Source organism: Physella acuta, unplaced genomic scaffold, assembly GCF_028476545.2.
Source record: "Physella acuta isolate Inbredline_101_S28 unplaced genomic scaffold, ASM2847654v3 ptg000091l, whole genome shotgun sequence".
NCBI classification, from domain to species: domain Eukaryota; kingdom Metazoa; phylum Mollusca; class Gastropoda; family Physidae; genus Physella; species Physella acuta.
Window position 1 is genome coordinate 469,928 of NW_026731611.1, and position 18,557 is coordinate 488,484.

The window sequence follows — 18,557 nt, forward strand, 5'->3', positions numbered from 1 at the left end:
GTTATATTTTTTATAAATTTTACTTTTTACAAATTAGGATTGTGGGACGGGAAGCGGTTATGTCGATACCGGAAGCCGCAATTTTGTTTGCTGTTGTAAAAATATTTAGATTATTTTTGTAATCCTGCAACATCCAATTTAGGTGTGTATCACATACATTCATTTGGGAATGCATTCTTAATTTTCAGAGTTCTAAATTAAGGCTTAATCCAATCGTTACAAAATCCTTTTATTTCAAATTCATAACTGTCGTTGCTGTATACTGGAAAAATTCTCGATCTAGAATAGATCTAGATCTAGAATCTAGATCTAATTCTAGGCTACGTCTACAGAGTTCCACTACGTTCTTTGTAAGATACAATTATTCAAGTCTTAAAGTCCAAAACCCCAAAAGTCTAGTCTAGAAATTAAGACTTTCTTGTGCGACGTTTTTACTAGTCTAGATCTATTTACTACTTGAAACTGTAACCCATCACTGCGCATCACCATCTCAACTCACGCACACACTGACCTACTTTCCCCTTTTGGATGAATATCAGTGCCCGATAATGTAAGCTTCTTTAAAAAAAGGGGTGTTGTGTTGTTAGTAGTATTGTAATCTCGACTAATTTTATGGTTAGAAATTAGGGTTAGGCGTATGGTGGTGGGACGGGGGTTAGGGACAGGGTTAGCATTGACGGTAATCTATCGTTTTAGGTACGTAAAATCGGCCGCGACTAGTAATGTGAAAAACAGGTGACTCCTTACATTTTAATAATTATTTCACATTTTGAGGAGGATTTATGTTTTGAAAAATACAAAAATGTTTCCTTGTTTCATTTATGTACCTGTTTTTAAACAATTGAATCAAAACTTTTCAGTAATAAATGAACACCAGCGATGTTTCCAACAGATGCAACCACGCTCATTTACTATAGCAGCCATCTTGTTAGTTTTATTTTTATAGACATAATATAGCGCGAGATTCAGGCGGAAGTCACTCTATTTTACAAATGGCTGCTGTTTATATAGCAAATCTTGCTTGCAGACACAGCTGTTTAAAGTTAATTTCTGGCCTATATTGATATATTTAGCCATTGATTTAGGTTTATTATTCATTTATCTATAATATTTGACACAAACATATCACAATATACTTCAATTACAGCCTTGACAATGAGGTAACGTTTTCGTACATTAATAGCCGCGGGCGATTTTACGTACCCAAAACGATAGATTACCGCATTGACATTAGCATTAGCCAGCCATGTGTGTATTATTTAGAAATTAGTTAACTACCAGTAACCGAACACCCCTTTTTTAAAGAAGATTCTATTATTGGACACCGGTGTAAACATTTTCCCGACGAGTTTTTAAGTTTCGAGGTATGACGTCGTAGGCGATTCTAGTTCCCCCTATGAAAAGCACTAGATATCTATGTCCCGGATGAAATGAATAAAACCAACCAATCAAAGCTTTTTATAACTAAGTTAACTATAACTTAAGTATAAGTAAGTAGCTTCTACAACAATATGTGCGGGACACTGTACATACGATAGATATTAGTAGGGAGGCTCACTAACTTAAAAGCGTCCTTGGTTGCTAACCAGAACATGGCGTAAGGATTGGACCATGACTTCCGGCGAGTTTTTCGACTTAGTTCCAGAGACCTTCTTAGAATTACTTTTAAAAATGTTTATCACGAGTAAAATGGCGGGTTTTCACGTTATAAAAACATGCTATAGGTCGCAAGGCTAAATATGCCAGAAAAGCATTTTCAAAAATTGCTTTGGGGAATGTAGGCTAAATTTAAAGTCGGTGTCATTCAAAATAATATAACTTTTTAAATATAGATCTCCCTATCACAAAATTGATTTCCAAAGTAAAGCATTATTAGTTTTATCATTCTATGAAAAAATAAATCAAATATCTTCAACACTTTTTTTTATATGATGTGTCCAAAAAATGACAACCAATTTTTTTTATTTTTTTTGACCACGTGACCGCTATTTGAATGGATACGTTTACCAGGCATGGTTTTTTATTTTGCTCTTTTGTACAATAAAAATTGTTATAAAATTAAAGAAATAAAAGAATTCAAACATCACTTCTGTCTTGTCTTTTTTAAAATTTATTTCTGATGACATTCTCTTAATTTTTTTTCCTCTATAAATATATCCCGACGATAGACGGGCCAATTCTACTTTTAGGAACTCTCTTGTGAAAAAAAATTAGATCTATTTCACGGTCACTTAAAAAGTTAAACCTTTCAACTTTTAACCAGGTTGTCATGGATGATCCGTCATATCATAGCTGTGAGTGACAAAACATTTTAAAATTCAATAATTTAGTCTAAACTCGCTACAACCCCCAAATTAGTGCCTAGAGGATAAAGTATGGACGTTTTTTATTCAGTTGTCATGTTTAAACTGAGAATTGAGTAGATTTCACATATAGTAAGAAAAACTAGATATTAGATAAGGCTAATAAAGCAACCTGAGAGGTGATTAGGGATGACCGCAGCTTGGGTAACGATTAGGGTGGTTTCACCTCGCTGCGGAACCGACTTGAGCTAGACTAGCCTAGATCTAGTTCTAGATGCTCTACATTTCAAGCTAAGTGTAGAATCTATATAATTTCTAATTTTTTTCTGTTTTAAATTATTTCGATCATCTACTTCTTCTAAATCTAGTTTGTCTCTACATACAAGCATATCTAAGCAAATGTTATGTCTTGTTAGTGATTGTTACGTCCCTTTGTTATGATTATTATAGTTGCGTCCCTTGAGTGATCACTGGGTCATCCGTAATGTGTAGGCCTAGTTAATAAATTTAACGTTTTTTATTTGGTTTTGCAATCTATTAATTAATAATACAATCAACAACACGTTTAAAAGTGTAAAATATATAATAATATATTTTAGTTATTAAAATTGGCTTAAAACTTATAAAATACGATCATTACGCTAGCCGGTTCAGGTGGACGCAGGAAAAAAAGGAAAAAATATCGCAAGTAGCACGTCACTAAAACACAAAATCTCAAATTCTATGCGAAGGAATATAAAATGATTGATACATATTAGAGTAGAATGGCAGAGGATTAATATAGTACATTCGGTTAGTTTCTGTGTGAAGCTGTTACAAATGAGAGTCGGGAGTTAGGAATTTTCTGCTATGTGGTTTTCTGCTATGTGTGATCGGCTGTGGAACTTCACTCTAGATCTGGGACATCCATCGTATCTAGAATCTACTATCTAGATCTATTATTGTCTATATCTTGACAACTAACATTGCCTTGATTAAAGACTATCATTAATGAGGAAGTAGAAAAATATGCCCTATCTATCTATGCTATTTATAAAAACAAAATAAAAAGGTTAAAAGGCCTATGCTGGCCGGAAAAATATACGTATTCGCAATGGAGAGAAACTACGACTTGCCATCGATGTTTTCGATGGTACTGCGCATGCGTGTTTACAACCGCAGAGCCCTAACCCTAGCCATAGGTCACTGCGCATCCGCAAAACTATCTTTTGCCGACTAAGTGGAGACGTTGGGAAAAAAATCTTTTTCCGAGAAGTCACTTCGTTTAATTCTAATTTGTGTCAATAGCCAAATGGCATGGGCCCAAGTGGAAATCAGGAAGTCTCAAAATCAAAGGTATTCGAAAGGCCCATTTAATATTTTTAAAATCATGTAGATTCTACTGTGTAATTAATATGGTTAGGTCAGTGGTCGGCAAACTGTTATAAAAATATATATATAAAATGTACTGGTCTTAGTAAGCTCTGTAAAAAATAAAGGTAGTGGGAAACAAAAAATAGAAGTTTTATACAATAGGCCTATATTTGCAAAAAAATGTTGAATTCTGAATGCTATCCCCAACTCTAGTTCTACCATATGCCTAACCCTAATTTGTAATTATAAAAGTAGTTGAGAACACACACACACCAAATGGAAGTCTATTATTGGACATCAATATCTTCAGTCATCCAAAGTCTATCTATATATCTAATTCTCTTCTGGGAGACGTTAGAAAACAAGCTGCAAGCGCGCCTTGCAGTACCCTCTCTTCCTCTCTATCGCTACCACCCCCCCTCACATGGTCTGGTGAGCTGTGGTTCATGCTAAATGTAAGCCGGGTTTAGTGACGGTTCTTAGGGGCAGATAATTTAGTTTGAAACGATTTTAAACTTAGAGGAGGTAACTAAGAGGAGGCTGATTTCACTGGGGGTGGGTAGTGTTTTAAAGCAAATATTTTCAGTGGCAGCATAGTTACTGTCGAATTCACAAATTATGAATTACTTAGGTACTGTCGAATTCACAAATTATGAATTACTGAAAAGTAGAAAAAACAACTAAATAGCGGCGTATGATACACCGCGGGTCGGCTCGTAAAATATAAATCTGGTTTGCCACAACCAACAGAAGCTTAATGTTATGGTTTCCTGTGTTTGTTTTATCACGCTGCTTTTTTTTTCTTTCTTTATAATAGTCCCTGCTTTTTTTTTTTTTTTTTTGTTGATTTGCTTAGTACAGATATTTAAGTTTAACTACACAAGATTTGCCAAAAAGGACAGACAGGACTAAGTAAACTGTATAAAAGCTTATAAAAGTGTAGGCCTTAATTATGTAATAATTTAGTACTTTTTCATTTCAGATGATACATTAAATCAAAAACATGTACCTGTACAACCTGACTCTTCAGAGATCACAGGGCATTGTAACTGCTATTCATGGCAATTTTTCTGGATCAAAACTGCAGGAAATTGTTGTGTCTAGGGGCAAAGTTTTAGAACTTTTTCGCCATGATCCCAATACTGGGAAGATCTTCCCAGTTCTCTCAACTGAGGTTTTTGGAATTGTTCGTTCATTAATGCCTTTTCGGCTAACTGGAGGCACTAAAGGTAAATTTTCAAAGATTCTGCTTGCATAAACAACTGCTGAAACTGAATAAGAAAATTCCAGCAAGTTTACACTATATATTAGCACTAATAAAAAGGACAACATAGATTAAGCTAAATCTCTGAAATCTTTTTTCTTTGTTACTTCTTTCAAAGCAGCTATTTCTTAAAACACTGGACTCACCTTTTTTTTGGTATGGAATAACTTTTGAAATTTTAAAAATTGTCACATTTTTAGATTATGTTGTTGCTGGTTCAGACTCTGGAAGAATTGTCATTTTGGAGTATATTCCATCTAAGAACATGTTTGAAAGGGTAAGTAACATTTAATCTGTGGAAATGTTTCAATATTAATGGTTTAATTTTTTACTTATAATGTGGCCTGTTACTTTAATTTTTTTTTAAAAGCAAGATCTACTATGCATCCATTTAACTTATTAAACCAATTGTTGCAATGGTCTTTTAAAATCCTTATAATGTTAAAAGGTGGTTATTATGAAAATTCAAACCTTAAATACTGAAAATTTGTTCTTGAAAGTAGGGAGCCCTCAAAAAGTTAATTGGCAAGTGAAAGATCAATATAAATATTAACTTAAAACAATATTAAATTAAAAAAAACCTAATATAAATACTGACTGTAATTAAAAACTAATTTTGCATTGTTTTATAAATAGTTACTAAAACATTAAATGTATAAAGTCTGGAATTTTCCAATATTATCCAGAACAAAATAGTGAATTTTCACTTAAGCAATACAAATACTGTTAGTGGGTAGTTCTACCAAAGCTCTTTTTCAATATTTATTATTTATACCTGCCTCTAGAATGTTGGCAGCCAACTCCTGAAAAGTAATTTTAGTTATTTTAAAAACTTAATGATTGCTCAAGAACAGGATTAGTGTTTGAACTTGGCTTAAAATTTCTTTATTCCTTTATTTTTTCTCAAGAATTTGTAACAATAACATTTTTTCCTCATTTATTCCAATTGTATAGGTGCACCAAGAAACATTTGGAAAAAGTGGTTGCAGAAGAATTGTGCCTGGACAGTACCTTGCGGTTGATCCAAAAGGACGTGCAGTAATGATTGGTAGGTTAGAAGAATGTACTGATATCCTGAAAGTATCATAGGTCTAATTTTAACGAGTTTACATTTACATAATAATGAAAAAGATGTTTATTTGGATACAAGAAAAGTAAAAATGTAATGTGAATATCACATTAGGAAATCTATTTTTTCCGATACTAAATATTTGCATTTCAAAGCTACTTTATTTGTTCATACATTAATTTGAAAACAAATAAAGTTGTATTCAAAGATTTTGAGCATCAATACCCTTCTCTTCTAATCTCTCTCCCTTGTGCTTCCACTTATTCTAATGGTTCTTATGCATTTTGGCCTAGCAAGTTTGTGGTTGTCAATGAGTATTATAGAATTTCAATAATTAGTAAAACTTATTGAATCATGCATAGTAATTGTTACCTTTCTAGAGCTCATGGTCAAAATTGAATAAATTTAATTTCTAGGTGCTGTAGAAAAGCAAAAATTGGTCTACATTTTGAACAGAGATGCTCAAGCTCGTTTGACAATATCTTCCCCTTTAGAAGCTCATAAATCAAACACTCTTGTTTATCACATGGTTGGTGTTGATGTTGGATTTGAAAACCCAACATTTGCATGTTTGGAAATTGACTATGAGGTATAAAGACTGTTTTTAATTATTTTTTTCCCCACATGAATTTTTTGTTTTATGCAAATGTATGTTTTTTACACATTTTAAGAATCAGCATAACCGGGGGGAAAAAAAAAAGCTGGTTTCTATTTAGTTTAGTATGAAAAGTTTTTCTTTGATGCACATTTGATCTATTTAGTAATATTTTTAACAAGTTTTCTGTTTCATTACTAGAAATTGTTTGCTGTTTTTTTTTTCACATAGGAAGCTGATACAGACCCTACAGGAGAAGCAGCTTTAAAGACACAACAACTATTAACGTACTATGAATTAGATCTTGGTTTAAATCATGTAGTGCGCAAATACTCTGAACAACTTGAAGAGCATGCAAATTTTTTAATATCAGGTACAGCAAACCTTTTTTACCTTTGTAAATTGCATAACAGATATCAATAATAATAGTACGAATTGTTTTTTAAATGTGTAATATTTTTCAGTTCCTGGTGGTCATGATGGTCCTAGTGGAGTTCTTATTTGTTCAGAAAACTACATAACTTACAAAAACTTGGGTGACCAACCAGATATTAGATGTCCAATACCCAGGAGACGGGTTAGTTAATGTTTAGTGGATTCAGAAACATTTATCCTCTACGATATTTGAAGATTTGATCCTAAATTACTGCTTTGTGTCTAAACTTATTTATACTTTTTACTTTCAGTGTGACCTTGATGATCCTGAGCGGGGAATGATATTTGTTTGTAGTGCAACACATAAGACTAAAGTGAGAGCAATAAGTTTTAAAATAGTTTACTTGCATAAAACAAAGCATTATGGACAATACACAATCATGAAAAGTATAGATAGGATGTAGTAATGTTTCTACTACCTAAAGTGTCAGATCCTTTGCTAATATAAACTGATGTTCTAAATCTCCACCTAAACTGCTTTAATTTTGTTAAAGCACTTAATAGTAAAAACAGTCAAGTGGTTCAGATGCTTTTGTCATTACATTTAATGTTGGTTAGAGATTTTATTTTACACTGATAACTAAAACATTTTAAACAACTAACTCAAGTGAACCTGTCAGTATTCAACAAATTAAAAAATTACTGCTTGTTTACTGCATGAGTAACTATGATGTACATTTCTTTTATTTTTGCAGTCCATGTTTTTCTTTCTGGCTCAAACTGAACAAGGAGATATTTTTAAAATCACGCTCGAGACTGATGAAGATATGGTTAGTATATTAGCAAAAAATTTGTTACACAAGTTTATATTTTCATTAATTCTTGATTATTAAAGTCAATTCTACAGTTTCCAAAATTTATAATTGTCAATATGCATTTTTCTATAGGTAACAGAAATTCGTCTGAAATACTTTGATACTGTTCCAATAGCCACAAGCATGTGCGTGCTCAAGTCGGGTTTTTTGTTTGTTGCAGCGGAATTTGGAAATCAGTAAGTTTTTTCAGTTTTAATTTTTGCTTTAATTTTTTAAGCTAGGTTATTGTTGATTTTGTACAGCCCTTTTTAAATGTACCTTACTATGAAAGTATTAAATAATATTTTTCTCTTTTTTCCTTCAGTCATTTATACCAGATAGCACATTTAGGTGATGATGATGGTGAAAGAATGTTCAGTAGTGCAAATCCACTTGAAGAGGGAGATACATTTCATTTTTCACCTAGAGAGCTTAAAAATCTAGTGATGGTTGATGAGATGGATAGTCTGTCTCCAATCATAACTACACAGGTACCATGAACTTCGACAAAAATATAGCCACAAATGTGAGACAAAAATGAACTTAGTCCTAAGCAGGGATTAGCACCAGTAATATAGCTAAGATATTTCTTTTCTTATAGATAGCTGATTTGGCTAATGAAGATACGCCACAGCTGTACACACTATGTGGCAGAGGACCTAGATCTACTCTTCGTGTTCTTAGACATGGTTTGGAAGTAAGTTTCTTTCATCTGCACAAATAAACATCCAAGTCTCTCTGATAAATAAATATTACATACACTTGATGTTAAAATTTTACCCTGCATACTTTTATTTTTATATTTCAATTAAATTATTAGGTTTCAGAAATGGCAGTTTCTGAACTTCCTGGTAATCCTAATGCTGTCTGGACAGTGAAGCGACACACTGATGGTAAGGTTGTGTGAATATAATAGGCATAGTGTTCTTGATTTTTGTGCTGGTAGAATTAGTACATTTTTAATAAACGAAAGCAAAGATTCATCTATTTGTATCTGCCAGGTTTAAACAAAACTGGCATCTACTCAGTGTAAAAAAATTGTGCTCATTGAATTTTTATTATTGCACTGAGTTTTAAAGAGGGGGATGACCAGATCTGATGTTATTGTATTAAAGTTTAAACTATGTACACAATTTTCCAAGCCGATTTAATAAGTGGCTGGCCGGATTGAACACAATCCAACGCCAAGCCTACTTTCTTTTTTCAGGTGAAGTTCCTAAGTGAAGAAGTCTGAAGGTAAGTTGATCATCACAAAAGCAATTACATCACTCTGGAACTCCTGCTCATACATTCAAAAATACAATTGAAAACAGACCCTGAAGTCTTTAATTTTCAAGAGAATCTCTCAAACAATTGTTAGTGGCCAGACTTCCCCCCTCTAATGTATAAAAAGTTACTGGCAGCAGATTGAAATTAGATCTTTCTGTAATTTTGTCATTAAAAACTTTGTGTAACAGTTACTAATATTAGTTCAAATAACCTTTTTAAGTATAAATAAAGGTGTTTTTTTTTTACCAGCACTCATCTTTTTTCTTTGGAGAACACAAATAATTTTATATAAGATAATTAACTCTTTAAGCCCGTAATTATTTTCACATTTTACCGGAATTATTTTTTCCCTCATTTTTTTCAGCACCCCTGCGGCTAAATGACCCATATCTTTTTACCCTTTAATTTAAACCCCACACATTATTGATAAAAATTAATCGTAATTGAATACCCTACACACTGATATAAACTTTAAGGAATTATTTATTTATTGAAGAATTGATAATTAATTAGATTTAAAGAAGAAACAATAAAGAGTTGATTTTTTGGTGCAAAAATTACGCGTCTGTCGGGAAAATTAATAATAAGAATAACTTTTCATGAGTTCTTATTCATAGAAAACGAAGGTACGTCCATTTATCTACAAAAAATCATGGATCGGATTAGTCTTAGTATAAATACTTTAATTTTCGTTAATTTTATAATGCGGTGACATAAACATTTAGGCGCGGCCGCTGAACGGCATTCCGCAGTGTTAAAAAATGCCGTTTTTCGAGTTGTTTTACAAAAAAATTATATAAAATACAAAATCGATCTAACGAGAAAACTACAAGAAGTAAATACAACGAAAAATGGCCGCTCTAGCGTTATCATGACCTAGATCTACGATTAAAAACTTGGATTCTGAAAAACAATGAATTAAACAGAGAAAATTTTATCGGACGCTGGGAGCGTCGTTACGGTATGGCAGGCCGGCGGACCAACCGCTGAGAGCGTCGTTACGGTCTTAAAGAGTTAATGAACACTATATAGTTTTTAAAAAAAAAAAAGACAGTCGGTCATTGCCGTCAATGGAGGAGAGAAATACTAGATAAGCACCTATGTTTTGATCATAAGGTGTAAGATTTCTTATTTATAGAAGGCAATTCATTTAAATATTGTAGAAAGTATCTGTTATTTATCTACAATACATATTATAAACTTAAAAGTGACCAGACATAAAATAAAAAGTTTAAATATTCATTGGTGTTAGTCTCTACCATGACCATTGCACCAAAATATATCTAATATGGTTGATAGCTAATTAAAACTGCTTAAGTTAAGAAAAATATTTAAGAATTATTAAGAAAAATATTAAAAATAGTTATTAACAAAGAACTATTCAACATTGTATGAGGTCTTCTTTACTGTTTTGCAGATGACTATGATGCATACATTATTGTATCCTTCATGAATGCTACGCTAGTATTGTCCATTGGTGAAACAGTAGAAGAAGTTACAGATTCTGGATTTCTTGGAACCACTCCTACCATTTCAAGTTCTCAACTTGGAGATGATGCTCTTGTGCAGGTAAAGGCCACGATTAGGAATTGCATTCTCCTGAAAATTTTATACTGCTTCTTAATCTTTCACTAATTCAAGATTCTGAATTTTTTCTTTGTATTTCACAGATTTATCCTGAGGGTATTCGCCATATCCGTTCAGATAAGCGTGTAAATGAATGGAAAACCCCTGGTAAAAAGAATATTGTTAAGTGTGCTGTAAACCAGAGACAAGTTGTGATTGCATTGACTGGTGGAGAGCTGGTGTATTTTGAGATGGATCCGGTATGTATATATATATATATATAGATCTACATATTTATAATAATGAATTTTCCTGTGTTGTCCTTTCTGTGGCAACTGATAGGTTTTTAGTAATTTACACATCAATGAACTAAATAATGCAATGTTAGTACATTTTCACCTTTAGTTAATTCATACTCTAAAAGATAAAGCTGTTCATTTCAATGATTTATTCTTTATTGTAGACAGGGCAACTGAATGAATATACAGAAAGAAAAGAGATGTCTAGCAACGTTGTATGCATGGCTCTTGGAAGAGTTCCAGCTGGAGAGCTGAGATCTAGGTTTCTTGCTGTTGGCCTTTCTGATAACACTGTTAGAATTATTTCCCTGGATCCAAATGTAAGTTGCTACACATTTTTATTTAGAAAATCTTTAGTTTATTTAAAATTGTACAAATTTTATCTGAAATTTTTTTTTTATCTCCTTCATTATCCTAATGAGTCTACTAAATCCTATTTAAGAAAGCTTCCCCAGATCCTAAACTAAGAATGACAACCAATAACCACTTTTGTTTGAAAATATTGTAAACATTTCTTGATTAACCCCTTAGCTCCTGAACCTAAAATTCCCATGCTCCTGAGTTAAATGTACACACAACAGACTCACAATAATAAAATAAAACTGAATATAACACCATTATTTTAATTATTTTAATTAACACTTATACATTAAATATCTAATATTTTGACTTGATAATCCGGTCATCTTTGTGGGTAGACCCTTCTTTTAGACATAGGTAGATGTAGACTTAGGTAGAATGCCGGTTTCAGAATTTTCAAATCGTCTTTCCATTGTAAAAGTTGTAAATAATAAACAACAAAAAATTTGGTTATGGGCGCAGCCATGACAGGAACACACAAGTCTAACAATACCAGTTACGCACTTTTTTAAATAGTGCAATTTTATATACAGACTGCCAATCTGGGGTAAGGTGTTAAATACAGCTTTATCGGTATCTCAGGGCATGGAGATTTAAGATGAAGCGGTACCTCTGGTTCAAATACAAAGAAAATTTAGTTTTTCTAGAATTATTTATTACTTAGGCAAGATGAGCCTAAAGTATAATGTGGTCTAAAGCTGTCTCAGAGTGCCTTAGTAATAATTTTAAACATTAACTCTACAGCGGATTCTGAGCTAATTATAATAGCTTAATTTTCTTTCTTGATCAGTGTGAAACACTTTTTTTTTAAGGTAAAAATCTTGCTCATTCTTGTGCTATATTTATCAAGCATAAATAATATAGATGCAGTTTTTGCATGATAATGTGATAGAATCTTGACAGGTCATAAGGCAGTAATGGCAGTTTCATCATGTAGCAAAGGAGTTGATGAGTTGATATACATTTGTACTTATATTTTAGAAATATTGTAGTTAATTATTTTTTTCTTGACTTTTTTATATCAAAGGATTGTTTATCACCTCTGAGTATGCAAGCCCTTCCTGCACCACCTGAATCACTTTGCATTATAGAAATGGGAGGAACTGAAGCAAAAGAAGAAACTGGAGAGACTGCTACTGCTGGTGGAATCTATCTTAACATAGGCCTTCAGGTACGAAAATGCTATTTAAAAATGCTATTAATGGTATAAATTTAAAAAAAAAACAAATGATTTTTTAATTATTTTTATTTGTATTGGCTTTTCATAATTTTTCTGTAACATTTTTTATTAGAATGGTGTATTACTTCGAACTGTACTAGACACAGTTACAGGGGATCTGTCTGATACTAGAACACGTTATCTAGGATCAAGACCTGTTAAGCTGTTTAGAATATCAATGCAAGGCTCTGAAGCTGTAAGTATAAACATATATTGTAGAGTAGTGTAATTGTATAAGTTAGCCTGTAGTTTTTTTTTATTTTTGCATCCTGTTTACGCTTTAGCCATCTATAAAAATTGAAATATAGTCACCAGCTTAACTTCTTGTTTCCATGCGTCTTCCGTAACTGAGTTGTTAAAATCGTATCAAAATAGTTTCTTTTGTAAATAACTTTTAGGCCTAGTATATTCTTTAATTAACTAATTTTACTTTTTAGGTTCTTGCTATGTCCAGTCGTACATGGCTGAGTTATACATACCAAAGTAGATTTCACTTGACGCCGTTATCCTATGAGACACTAGAATATGCTTCTGGTTTTGCATCCGAACAATGTCCGGAGGGCATTGTTGCTATTTCTACAAATACTTTAAGGTACTGTATATTAAGAAGTAATAATTTTGAAAAAATTTGGTTACATACTGATTGGTGGATATGATGTTTACCGTGTTTCACCTGAGTTTAAAAAAGATTACAACATAATCTAACTGATCCACAAATTAATGTATACAGGGTTTGTAAGCAGTCTAGAAAGTCCAGGATTTATTCTGAAAATTGTCTAGTTTTAGAAACAACTTGTCCACAAATTCCATAGCTTCCGACTAACAAAAAGGCTATTCTTTCGTGGATTTACTCCAATTTGTGTTATGACATTTTCGCTGTATCACAGAATAAACCCAATTATTAAGCTCTTGATTTTACCTGCTATTTTTCATTAAGTTTGTCTGACTTTGCAGGCCGGCAGTCATAGCAGAAAATTATGGGGGAGGTAGTTAAGGTATAATTTATCAATCTGTACTTTTAATCCACCTTCCGTTAAACAGTATTTGAAAGCTTAGGCAAATGCTGACAATTAGGGCTTGACTAACCCGCTTTTCCATGTAACTACTATCACTTGTGTGAATTCACAGTGTGCCCAAAAGTAGGTATTTGTTACTGCTTGGCTAGGGGTGGGGCTTGGGGAAAAAATCACAACACAGTTCACACTGATGTAACAGGCATACTCAATTCTAGACTACTATGACCTCAGTGACCCCTTCACTCCATGTTTTTGTGTGGGGGGGGGGGGGGGAAGGAATACTGGCAATTTTTTTATTGCAGATTGAATTTCCTCAGCTATAGCATAAATAATGAATGTTACACAGCCTGAAGATTTCTTCCAGTTTTTCTGTTCAATTATCCAATTTTCAAAACACTATTTATTAAATCTGGGACCTAGGGTAAATAAGTCTCTAGATACTCAACGAGCAGACCTCAGTTAGTAAATTACTTTATTATAATTCTTAAGTAATTAATTCAAAACACAAAGCAATTAGATAATGAACAGATCACATAAGTTAAATGTCCAATCATTTTAATCATTTTAAATTTTTTTAGAGGGGAGTGGGGTAGGCAGCCTTAGTAAAGTTATTGTTTGTCAACTAGGCTATAGAAAGTCCAATATAAATATTACCTTTATTGCCTAAAATAAATGTCATTATACTGTATGTAATTTAGAGTACAAATGTTGCATCATTTTATAAATTAGTCGCTAAAACATCTGTATAAAGTTTGGAATTTTTCCCAAATAGTAGGGAATTTCATTTTCAAAAAGTCTTACGAACCCTGCATTTTACATGGTTGCAAGAAGTTTTGATGTATATGTGGCCTAGCAACCCTAAAATAAAACATTTGCTACACTGCACAATTAAGTCTGTTGCACCTGGATCATTTTGAGTTTTAATGTTATCAAAGTCATACAAGACAATTAAATTGTCATTTTTCAGGATTTTGGCATTGGAAAAATTAGGGGCCGTATTTAACCAAGTTGCTTGGCCGTTGCAATACACTCCTCGTAAATTCGTCATTCACCCTGAATCAAATAATCTGATAATAATTGAAACAGACCATAATGCTTATACAGAGGAAACAAAGCAACTAAGAAAACAACACATGGCAGAAGTAAGTGCCTCTTTGAAGTATTTAAAAAAAAATGTGTGTAATCAAACATGATGAACAACTTTCTCTCATCTGAATGTCTCAATGAAGACAATCTCTGGTACAATTTTCTGATTTGATTACATATTGTTACCTGTTATGTTTTTACTTAAAGGCTTCATGGTTTTATACAAATTTAACTTAACATGGTTTTTGTGGTAATAAAGGAATTAATTGAGGCAGCAGATGAAGATGAACGTGAATTGGCTGCAGAAATGGCTGCTCAGTTTTTAAATGAAGATCGTCCAGAAACTATTTTTGGAGCTCCTAAAGCTGGTTTGGGAATGTGGGCATCTGTTGTTCGCATTATAAATCCTATTACTGGTGAAAATCTTGAGAAAATCTCTTTAGATCAGAACGAGGCTGCTCATAGGTAAGTACTACAGATTATGGATTTAAGTGATTTATAACACCTTATTTTATGATTGTTGCTAGATTGGATATTTAAGTTTTCTAAGAATGTCAATAAATATCTTTTTAACTTAAAGTATTTTATCCTATTTCAGTGTTGCTTTAGTCAAATTTTCCTGCAGACCAGATGACACAATACTGATTGTTGGAATTGCTAAGGATTTGGTTCTCAATCCACGGTCTGTAACTGGGGGAGAGCTTCTTACATACCAGGTGGTTATAGTCAATTTTAATTGTTTCCCGTTTTATTATTTTAATTGTGGACTTGATGCCTTTCCGTGTTTCACCTGAATTCAAATGATTAAGTTATACCTTGTCTGATCCACACAAAAGCATTACATTATTTAAGATATTAATTAACTTACTTTACATTAAGACCACTTTTTAATTTGTACTGTAAATATAATACAGCATTTAACACAGGAACTATTACAATATAGTTTCAGTAATTTGAATAGTTGGTAGTGTTTTCATAACATATTTGACTAAACTTGCAGGTAACTGAAAATGGAACAAAACTTGAACTACTTCACAAGACACCTGTTGAAGACATTCCCGGCGCTATAACCCCCTTTCAAGGACGTGTTCTCATTGGTGTTGGAAAGTTTTTAAGGATATATGATCTTGGAAAAAAGAAATTGTTACGAAAATGTGAAAACAAGGTACTATTATATTAATCAAGAGTATGCAAACCTTACTGTGGAAATGATGTTTTACCGTGTTTCACCTGAATTAAGATTGTGATTATCAGATATATATTGACTGATCCACAGTAATTAACAACATTCAATTTACTGCTTTCATAGTAAAGTCAGAAAACATTTTTTTATGTTAAAAATAACATGTTTGATAATTTAATACTCACATAATTTATTTCCTCAGCATATTCCTAACTTTGTTGTTAGCATTCATGCAATGGGCAACAGAGTAATAGTTGGTGATGTTCAAGAAAGTTTCCATTTTGTACGATATCGAAGACCTGAAAACCAGCTCATTGTCTTTTGTGATGACACTAACCCCCGTTGGATTACTTGTTCCTTTATGCTTGATTATAACACTGTTGCTGGTGCTGACAAGTTTGGTAATATAACTGTAGTAAGTGTCAACCTGATTTTTGTGTGACTTGATTACTGCCAATCAAAAGTAACAAAATAAATTGTCAAAATTTTTAAAAATTTTATAGATCAGATTACCGTCTGAAGTGAGTGATGATGTTGATGAAGATCCTACTGGAAATAAAGCCCTATGGGATAGAGGATTATTAAATGGTGCTTCTCAGAAGGTAACCTTTTACAATAAATTGGTGATTAGTTTGTTACCAAATTGTTTTTGATTAGTTTGTTACCAAATTGTTTTAATAAAATCATAAGTTAATCTCGTAAGATCAACCATTTTAGTTTCTTGTGATGAATTTTTCTCAAAGACCTATGATATTCTGTAATTTTTTAATAGGCAGACATCATAGCAAATTTTCATGTGGGAGAAGTTGTAACATCTTTGCAGAAAGCAACACTAATTCCAGGAGGTTCAGAATCTTTAGTTTATACAACATTATCAGGCAGTGTTGGCATGTTAGTGCCATTTACATCTCATGAGGTACTTAAGTTTATATTGATAAATAATAGCAAGTTATTTTTGTCTCATAATGAATACGTTGGTTAAAAATAAAAATATTTTAAGAAAGGGAAACTATTTTTAAAATTGCCAATATTCTTGTAGGATCAAGATTTTTTTCAACATTTGGAAATGTACATGAGACAAGAGTATCCTTCACTTTGTGGAAGAGACCATCTGGCATTTAGATCTTACTATTTTCCTGTCAAGGTAAGCAATTTTTCTGTAAGCTAATTGTTGATGTATTTTTTATCTAAGTGCCTTTCTGTATAGCATAATAATAATTTTGCTAATTTACAAAAAAAATTTCTCTTTCCGCTATTCAACCTATGTTGAAGGTTGTTATGCTGATTGAAAAATGTAATCAGTTTGACAGGGCTGAGAAAATCCTATTTACTTTTGCCATTCGCTCCTGTTTCCTTATAACATTTGTTTATCATTTGCAAAATGTCAGCTGTCAAAATGAGGGAAGTCTTTGCAATTAACTCGGCATATTAATTAAAAGTATTTTGTGTAATTTATAAAACAGTGAAGGGAATACATAATCATTCTTTTAGAATTTATAGTAAATTGCTTTTTTAGAATTTATCGTAAATTGTTCATTCATTAAAATATGGAAAACTAAATCAATTCAAAAGCTTTCAAAATCATCGTAACATTAACCTCTGTTAATGTAACAGCTAAAGATAGTTTTATCATTATTTGTAAGCTGAAATTATGTTGTAGTAGGTTAGATACGTATAACTAAACTAGATCTAGGCTCATATTTGATGTGTATATTAAGTGCATTGTAAGGGTTTTTATTTATTTTGGCTTAACAAAAGTAGCATTGGCAGGTATGTTAATCTTTTTTGCTTCAAATTCTTAATGTACCAGTCTACTTACGGTTGACAAGCAAAATTATTTTATTTCTTTATATTCAACTTATTTTTCTAGAATGTCATTGATGGCGATTTGTGTGAAGTTTTTAATTCAATGGAACCTAGTAAACAAAAATCCATAGCTGAAGAATTAGAAGATCGCAGTGCTAATGAGGTAATTTGGGAAACTAGATATTTACTCATGGTACCAATTTAATATAATGTCATTTTTATAAACTAAGTATGATAACTCAATGTTAATAAAATGTTAAATGTTAATAAAAAGGTACATTTGTTTATAATTTTTTTTTTTTTTTTTTTTTGCTGCATTAGTTTGTCAGTTTAAATCTTATATTTAAAAAAATAATTGATTAAACCTTTGGTTAAAATGAATATTGTCTTATGTAATAAATTCTTTTCCCCAGGTTTCCAAAAAATTGGAAGACATAAGAACAAGATATGCCTTTTAAGTTTTTTACCATGTGTACTTTTAATTGTTATATTGTCTATTTTTTAAGCTAAGTGGTCCAGTGTTGTTATAATGTAACAATATTATAAACACAATCATTACAACTTTTTAAGAAATCTTTATTTTGTGATTTATTCAGCTTAAGAGCAAAATTGTTTCTAGTAACACTTTTTTTAATGTGAAAAGTGATAATTTGTTGAAAGTATTTAACACTTGTTTTGTAGGATACCAGTAATGTTTACTGTACAGATATTTTGTGTATTATGTATTTATTGCTGATTTTAAAATAAAATTGTCATTTCATTTATACAATGTCTCTGTAAATAAAATTTTCAATCTGTCTACTTTTTTGTTTTGTGCTGTTTAACTTTACTTAATACACCTAAGAAAAATCACTACCTCAGTTAATACAGGGATTCTTGTAGCCCAATATAGAGTAGTTGACTGGTCTAGTAATTTAAAAAGCAGAATAAGATATAGTAG

The 18,557-nt window shown here is 31.9% G+C and overlaps 1 protein-coding gene across 1 annotated transcript; it reads left to right on the forward strand.

Moving 5' to 3' along the window:
• Positions 1–43: 43 nt before the first annotated feature.
• LOC131928798 (splicing factor 3B subunit 3) lies at positions 44–18,411 on the forward strand. Its single transcript, XM_059284929.1, has 29 exons — positions 44–142; positions 4,639–4,885; positions 5,121–5,197; positions 5,875–5,968; positions 6,406–6,578; positions 6,816–6,957; positions 7,049–7,161; positions 7,271–7,333; positions 7,715–7,789; positions 7,907–8,010; positions 8,139–8,304; positions 8,415–8,510; positions 8,634–8,706; positions 10,500–10,651; positions 10,753–10,908; positions 11,112–11,267; positions 12,335–12,478; positions 12,600–12,722; positions 12,964–13,118; positions 14,510–14,684; positions 14,888–15,093; positions 15,227–15,344; positions 15,629–15,793; positions 16,014–16,226; positions 16,315–16,413; positions 16,584–16,727; positions 16,851–16,955; positions 17,682–17,780; positions 18,031–18,411. Exons 2-29 carry the CDS (start codon positions 4,660–4,662, stop codon positions 18,073–18,075), a joined length of 3,657 nt encoding a protein of 1,218 aa, XP_059140912.1. The 5' UTR covers positions 44–142; positions 4,639–4,659; the 3' UTR covers positions 18,076–18,411.
• Positions 18,412–18,557: the final 146 nt, after the last annotated feature.